Source organism: Mus pahari, chromosome 6, assembly GCF_900095145.1.
Source record: "Mus pahari chromosome 6, PAHARI_EIJ_v1.1, whole genome shotgun sequence".
Taxonomy (NCBI): domain Eukaryota; kingdom Metazoa; phylum Chordata; class Mammalia; order Rodentia; family Muridae; genus Mus; species Mus pahari.
The window spans coordinates 59015568-59023875 of record NC_034595.1 but is presented as its reverse complement, the minus strand read 5'-3'; the positions used below and the strand labels follow the sequence as shown (position 1 = coordinate 59023875).

The following is an 8308-nucleotide window of genomic DNA, read 5'->3' as shown; positions in this document are numbered from 1 at the left end:
CAACCTTTGATCCTCCTGTTTCCACTTCCCTGTGTTCGTATAAAAATTGATGCTAAAAAAAAAAATAGGTGTTGTGTTTTGTTTTTGAAATTTTATTGTGTGTGCGTATTGTGTGTGTAAGCAGGTGTTAGTTAACACTGCACTCTGTCCCCTTCCAACCAGGTCAACAGCCTCTAGAAATATTTTTTACGATTAATTCTCATCCAGGAGTCAAAACGTGACTGGTATTTGGGTCAAAGTCTTTGAAAATGCATTTTTAATGTGTTTAAAGCACTTAAAAATCTGGCACGTGGTAGAGCCCTGGCCTACAATGCGCTCTAGATTCCTACTCTAACTCAAAACAACAACAAAAAAACCACAAAAAACAAAAACAAAACAAAACAACAAAAAAACAAAACCAAGCCTGGCGGCGCTGACTACTCCTTTAATACATTGGAAGCAGAGGCAGGTGGATCGCGATGAATTTTGAGTTCTAGTCTGGACTCCAATGCGAGTTCAAGGACAGCCAGAGCTACACAGAGAAACCTTGTCTCAGACCAAACCAACCAAACAACCAAACAAGCCAAACAAACAAAACACCCCCGTAAAAGAGAAATAAAAAGAAAAAGAAAAAATAAAAATTTACGACGAAGTACACTGTGCGAGCTGCGTGGGTGTGAGGGCGCTGGGCCTCCGAGGGGTGAGTAGGAGTTGGGTGGCAGAGGCTGCAGAGCGAGCATTGGACGTGCGGCGGGGGCGGGGTCGCGACGGACCTGTGGGCGGTGTGGGGCGGCCATTCAAACGCCGGGCGACCTTCCTGCGCGCTCCTCCGGGGCCCGGGCGACCTTCCTGCGCTCTCCTCCGGAGCGCCGGGCGCGACGTCGGCGTCATGGTCCACTTCTTGCATCCGATGCTGTGGCCGCGGTCCCTCGTCCTGCCCGACGCCCAGCAGGACGCGCAGGGCCACTGCTTGGTGCAGGTGAGTGTGGTCGCCGTCCGGGCTCCGGGGCGTCCGCCCGTCGTGCAGAGCCGCCCGCGGGTGGCTCGTGCGGGGCGGGCGGGCGGGCGAGTGGGGCGTGACGCTTTCCGCGCGGCCCGGGATCCGTGGACGTCGCGTCCAGCCCTCGCGGGGTTCCTGCTCGCTGCGCTGTCGAGGAAGGCGCCGGAGGTCGAGCCCCAGCCATGCTGAGCCTCCCCGCTGCGCGCAGGCGCCACCCCCTCAGGCTAGCCCAGCTCCAGTCCGCCGGGTCTCCTCAGCCTGCTCCCTTCCGACGGCCTCACCTCAGCACGCACAGACCCGCCCCTCTCCTCAGCGCCCCCCGCCGCTTCCTCTTAGTTCCCCACGCAGCGGCTCCCTTAAGTCGCCCACCCACCTGCCCCACGAACCGAATGCGGAAGGCGGCAAGCCCGAGGTTGACTGGGGCTACACTGGAACTTAGTGATCGTGGATGCTCAGTACCTCGGGGTGGAATGAAAAATACAGGGGTGATGTCTCTTTGCATTATTTTATTGCGACCCCCCACCCCACCCCCGCCCCGGGACAGTGTGACGGCTTTGGCTGTCCTGGAACTCACGGAGATCAGACTACCGCTGCCTCTTAATGCGTTCTAGGCTAGCCCGTGCTGTGCGCACACGGGACCACAGTCGGAGGAGAAGAGTTCAGAGAGAAGGTAGCAGGCCCGCCGGCCGGGATGGTGCTTTTCGTTAAGATTTTGGTTTGGGGGATGAACATCCCTTGGTAGTAGGCTTTTCCACTGAGGTACACCCAGCTAGAGGTGGTGTGCATGAGATAGGGTTTCTCTGTGTAGCCCAGACTGGCTTCAAACCCAGTCTTCCGAGCCGGGGGATTGCAAACATCTTGCCAGTATGGTCACCTCCTTTTTTCCTCGAACTCACTGAGATCTCCTGCCCCTGCCTCCTGAATGCTGCTTTAAAAGCATGCACCTCAGCCCTGTATTTTGAAAGGTTTGTGTAAAATTGAGTTACACTTAAAAATACATTAAATTGACTTTTATATATCAATTTTGTATTCTCTTGACCTTCAGAAGTTACTTCTTTTCTCCAGCTTCAAAACAATTACTAGCTCAGAAGACAACTTGCTGGTATGATGTCTCTCTTTCCGCTGCGTTGGTTTGGGGAGTCAAGCTCAGGTGGCCAGGCACCTTTATCTGCTGTCCCATCTTTCTGGGTCCCTACATGTTTTGAATTAAGGGTATGAGACTTGTGAGATGGCTCCGCAGTAAAGAGCAGACCTGGTTGTGTTCCCAGCACCCGTGTGTGCACATGGGTGCAGGTCCCCTCAGCGCCCAGAAGAGTATGGTCCATTCTCTAAGTCTAGAGTTGCAGGCAGATGTGGGTGCTGGGCACAGAGCTTCGTCTCTAGAAGAACTTTGTGCCCTCTCTTAACCTCTGAGCCATCTCTTTAGCCCCCATTTTAATTTTATCTTGGAAATAAAATTCCAACCAAGATCAAGCTGGTCTGGAACTCACTAAGTAGCTCAGGCTGGCCTTGCATTCTCAACAATGTTAGGATTACAATTCCAAGCAAGTGATGGACCCAGCTTCTTTCTGCTTGTCTCTGCTTACAAGGCAAGCATCTTACCAAGTGAGCTATCTCCTCGGGCCTTGAAGGTTTTTAATTCATATGCCTATCTATTTTGGGGGGAGTTAATAAAGTTAGTTCTTTGTGTATCTCCATATTTATAAAAGGAGACATTTGCTGAGCATTGGTGGTACATGTCTTTAATCCCAGCACTCAGGAGGATCTCTGAGGCCAACCTAGTCTACAGAGTGAGTTCCAGGAAGCCAAAGCTACACACAGAAACTGGAAGGGGGAAAAAAAGACAGCATTCCCAGAACTTTAACAGATTTTGCTTTGGTAATATCTATCAAGAAATTTATTCTTGGGGCTGGTGAGATGGCTCAGCGGGTAAGAGCACTGACTGCTCTTCCAAAAGTCCTGAGTTCAAATCCTAGAAACCACATGGTGGTTCACAACCACCCATAATGAGATCTGATGCCCTCTTCTGGAGACAGCTACAGTGTGCTTACATATAACAATAAATAAATCCTTTTTAAAAAAAGAAGAAAGAAATTTATTCTCTACTTTATTCAGTTTATCAAATTTATTGGAATGAAATCTTCATGGAATTTTTATTTAGTTAGTTAGGTAGTTAGGGTTTTTTTTTTTTCCCCAGGTTTCTCTGTGTAGCCCTGGCTGTCCTGGAACTCACTCTGTAGACCAGGCTAACCTTGAACTCACAAATCCACCTTCCTCTGCCTCCCAAGTGCTGGGATTAAAGGCGTATGCTACCACCACCCAGTCTTAAATTATCTTTTTAGTGTATATATGGTATCTGTAATTTTTTCTGGTTATTATCTTTCAACATTTACAACTTTCTTTAAAGATTTCTTTATTATATGTAAGTGCACTGTAGCTGTCTTCACACACACAAGAAGAGAGCGTCAGATCTCATTACGCGTGGTTGTGAGCCACTATGTGGTTGCTGGAATTTGAACTCAGGACCTTCGGAAGAGCAGTCAGTGCTCTTAACCACTGAGCCATCTCTTCAGCCCCCGATATACACCTTTTTTTCATTTTAATAATTGTGGCAATTATCTTTATAATTTCCCTTATTTTGCTTACATGATGTGTAATTTGTTTTTTTTTTAAGATTTTATTTATTTATTATATGTAAGTACACTGTAGCTGTCTTCAGACACTCCAGAAGAGGGCGTCAGATCTTGTTACAGATGGTTATGAGCCACCACGTGGTTGCTGGGATTTGAACTCCGGACCTTTGGAAGGGCAGTCGGGTGCTCTTACCCACTGAGCCATCTCACCAGCCCGTTTTTGTTTTTTTTTTTAATTGTTTTTATCTTATATGTTCTAGACTGGCCTCTAGCTCCTTATGTAGCTGAGGGTGACCTTGAATTCCTGATCATCCTGCCTCTATCACAAGTGGTAGGATTATAGGTCTTAGCCAGGCGTGGTGACGCACACCTTTGGTCCCAGCACTCGGGAGGCAGAGGCAGAGGCAGGTGGATTTCTGAGTTCGAGGCCTGCCTGGTCTACAAAGTGAGTTCCAGGACAGCCAGGGCTATACAGAGAAACCCTGTCTCGAAAAACCCCAACTCCCCCCCCCCCCAAAAAAAAGGAGTATAGATTTGGACCTGTAATTTTTTTGTGTGTGTGTGGGTTCTTTGTAATGTGTGTGCCTTGAACACATTTGTGGAGGTCAGATGGCCGTTTGGAGTCTGTTCTGTTCTGCCATATGTATTGAACTCAGTGTTTCAGCTTAAAAGTGAGGATCTTTACCGTTTACCAGCTGATGATCTCACCAGCCCTAAAACGCAAATTCTAATGCTATGTATGTATATGTGTGTGTGTGTGTGTGTATGTGTGTGTGTATGTGTGTGTGTATGTGTGTGTGTGTGTGTATGTGTGTGTGTGTTTACTGATTAAGATATAAGGCTCAAATATTATCTCTCTTGGTTCACTCAACATTTTAAAAATTTTTAGTTATTTTTATTTTACGTGCATTGATGTTTTGCCTGTGTGTGTGTGCATGGGGTTGTCTGACTCCCTGGAACTAGAGTACAGACAGTTGTGAGCTGCCTTCTGGGTGCTGGGAATCAAACCTGCGTCCTCTGAAAGAGCAGCCAGCGTGCTTAACTGTTAAGCTATCTCTCCAGCCCTATGGTGTGCTCAGATTTAAGAAGCATACTGTAGAGGCTGGAGAGATGGTTCAGTGCTTAAGGGCAGTTTCCGTTCGTGAACACTTGGGTTCAGTGCCCAGCACCCACATGTCTCAGTCCTGACTCTAGTTCTAAGGGATCTAGTACTTTCATTCTGGCCCCATCACATACTGCATATACTGTGGCACATATATACATGCAGGCAAAATACTCATACACATAACAATACTTTTTTGTTTGTTTGTTTGTTTTTTGAGACAGGGTTTCTCTAGGTAGCCCTGGCTGTCCTGGAACTCACTTTGTAGACCAGGCTGGCCTCGAACTCAGAAATCCGCCTGTCTCTGCCTCCCAAGTGCTGGGATTAAAGGCATGCTCCACCATGCCCAGCTATAACAATACTTTTAAAGAAGCATATATATTCTGTTATTTGTTACAGAAGTCTACAGATAAAATGGTATTAATGGTAATGGTAATGGTATTAATGGTTAAAATGGTATTAGTCTCAGACTTGGGCAGTGGCTCAGAGGTTAAGTATGCACATTGTTCTTGAATGTCTTGAGTTTAGTTCCTGGCCATCTATGTTGACTCACAACTGCCTGTAACTTCAGCTCCAGGGGGTTCTGACACTTCTGACCCCTGAATACCTGCTTTTGTGTAGCATGTAGCATATAGGCACACACTCATATACAGATCTTTTAAGTTAATATTTATTAGGTGTGGTTGTGCACATGTATAATTCCAGCAGAAGCAGGAGAATCACTGAAGGCTCAAACCAACTTCGTCTACACAGCAAGTTGCAAGACAGCTTGTCTTCTGTCTCAGTTTCTCAGGTGTAACTATAGGCTTATTCCACCAACCATGGCTGCATGGCTGTATGGTTGTATCTCTCTCTCTCTCTCTCTCTCTCTCTTTCTCTCTCTCTCTCTCTCTCTCATTTCAAATGTTTTTCCCTTTCCAGGTCTCCCCTTCGGAAACACCCTATCCCATCCCCCCCTAGCCCTGCCTCTATTCTATGAGGGTGCTCCCCCCCACCCACGCACTCCCATTTTCCCACCCTGGCATTCCTCTACATTTGAGTTTTGAACACCCTCAGGCCCAAGGGCCTCTCCTCCCACTGATGTCCAACAAGGCCAGCCTCTGCCACATATGCGGCCTGAGCCATGGGTCCTTCCATGTGTGTTCTTTGGTTGGTGGTCCAGTCCCTGGGAGCTACTGGGGGGTCTGGCCTGTTGACACTGTTGCTCCCTCCATGGGACTGCAAACCCTCTTAGCTCTTTCAGTTCCTTCTCCAACTCCGCCATTGGGGACTGCTGCGCTCGGTCCAATGGTTGGCTGCGAGCATCCATCTCTGTACTTGTCAGACTCTGGCAGAGCCTCTCAGGAGACAGCCATATCAGGCTTCCGTCAGCAAGCAATCCGCCTGCCTCTGCCTCCCGAATGCTGGGATTAAAGGCGTGCGCCACCACACCCGGCTTCATTTTCTTCATCCCAAATATTAGAAACAATCCACTCTACATATTTTCTGGGGTTTTGTCTTTCTGGGCAATGTCTCTGTCTCTTGCACTATAGACTGGGGCTCATTATGTAACCAAAGATGACCTTGAACTTGTAATTCTCCTCCACCCGCTTTCCAAAGCTGGGATGAAAAGTAGGAGCCGCAAGCTCCTTCATACATGCCCAGCCCAGGATACGTTGCTTTCAAGCCTTACAGCTTCAGCTCTCCAACTTTTGACCTTAGGTAAACCCTTTTATTTATGAAAAACTAGACTACTGGGGCTGGAAATGGAACCTGACCGTTAAGGGAGCTGCTCTTGCAGAGGACCAGGGTTTGGATCCCAGCACCCACATGGCAGCTCCCAGAGGTTCATTAACAGTTCCAGGGGATGCAATACCTTCTTCTGACTTTTATGGGCACTGTGGGCATGGTGCACATACGTGAAGGCAAAGCACTTGAAGACATAAAATACGCATGAGTCTTTTTAAAATGGACTCTTTCTAGGTTCAAAACTCAACGCTTCTCTCTTTCATGTCTGTTGTATATTAGAAGTAAAAACTGACTGTAATTTCAATGTTCATGAGGCAGGTGCTTGACTCTTAGGAGCTGCTCTTTCAGAGGAAGCAAGTGCAGATTCCCAGCACTCACGTGGCTACTTGTAACTCTCTTAATTCCAGTTCCAGGGCATTCCACATCCTTTCCTGCCCTCCACCCACACACAGAGTTCACTTAACATACATGTATGTAAAACATATACATGAATTAAATTAAGTTAAAAAGAAAACATAATAAGACACAAAGCCCCTTTAGGTGCCCATCTCACAGTCTAAGATGCCCAAGGGGCTGAGGTAGAACTGTTTCCCTACCACAGTTCAAGGCTGGCCTGTATAACAAAACAAAAATTCACACTATACACATCTCCAAACCCCACCAACCTCTGTTCATATAAAACTTACTCACTGGACAGTGGGATCTCAGCACTCAGAAGCGGAAGCAGGCAGATCTCTGTGAGTTCAATGCCAACCTGGTCTATAGAGTGAGTTCTAGGACAGCTAAAACTATAAAGAGAAACCCAAAACAAAGCAAACAAAAAAAATCCAAAAACCTTACTCATGGCAATCTTTGTTTCCTAAAACAAACAAACAAACAAACAAAAACCTAAAACAAAACAAAAGTTTCATAAGCAAGTACGATGGCACATTTAATCCCAGCACCCCAGGGGCAGGAAGATCAGGAATTCAAACTCCAGCTTCAATTACTGGTGTGTTGCAATTCCCTCTGAATTGCAACAGTCCACCCTGGAGGAGGTTTCTTAGCAAGGCTCTGTGATATACAACTGACAAGTCTTTGAAGTCCCTGCAATTTACAAGGACCCTCCCAGAGCTGGAGAGAGTCTGAGCCACACAGAGAGGTGAGAGCCAATCCCCTAGTACCCAGATCAAGGAATGAAGCTTTATAGCCCCAGAGCCTAAGGACAGAGACAAGCAGATCCCAGGAGTGCCTCGCCAGCCTACCAGAAACAAGATGCGGGTTTGAAGAAGCAACCCGCACAGGAGGAATGAGTATATTCTAAAGAGACATTTCTGTCCCTTGCTTTGGCCAGTGGATTATTGAAAGGATATATAGCAAGAAATTGCAGTTTCCCCTAGCATCATGCTCAGGGAAGAAAAAGTCTGAAGCTTGGGGCCATCCAGGGGGAAACTGTCTTCTACTAACAACCACTGCGATTTACTATACTATCTTTTGGGAGACAACCATAGGTCAGTGACAGGCAGAACCAGATCTGGCCTCTTCCGGTGAAGTGTAACTCTGGCCCTCTACTTGTATCTAAAATTCACATTTGAGACTCCGAAGATCAACTTGGGATGTGTACTTAGTAAATAACTAAAATTATCTGGCTTTGAACTCATCCTCTGCCTCTACCTGCTGCGGCCCCTTTCCTCCTAAATGCTGGGTTCACAGGTGTATTAGTCAGGGTTCTCTAGAGTCACAGAACTTACAGATAGTCTCTATGTAGTAAAGGAATTTATTGATGATTTACAGTCTGCAGTCCAAATCCCAACAATGGTTCAGTAGTAGCTGTGAATGGAAGTCCAAGGATCTAGCAGTCGCTGAGTCCCACACCGCAAGAAGGCG

The 8308-nt window shown here is 47.0% G+C and overlaps 1 protein-coding gene across 1 annotated transcript in view; it reads left to right on the top strand.

Moving 5' to 3' along the window:
- Nucleotides 1-868: 868 nt before the first annotated feature.
- Nucleotides 869-8308, top strand: part of Zyg11a (zyg-11 family member A, cell cycle regulator) — a 37902-nt gene continuing 30462 nt past the window's right edge. The window contains exon 1 of the mRNA XM_029540388.1: nt 869-958. Coding sequence (XP_029396248.1) covers nt 869-958 — 90 coding nt within the window. The remainder of the gene's footprint in view (nt 959-8308) is intronic.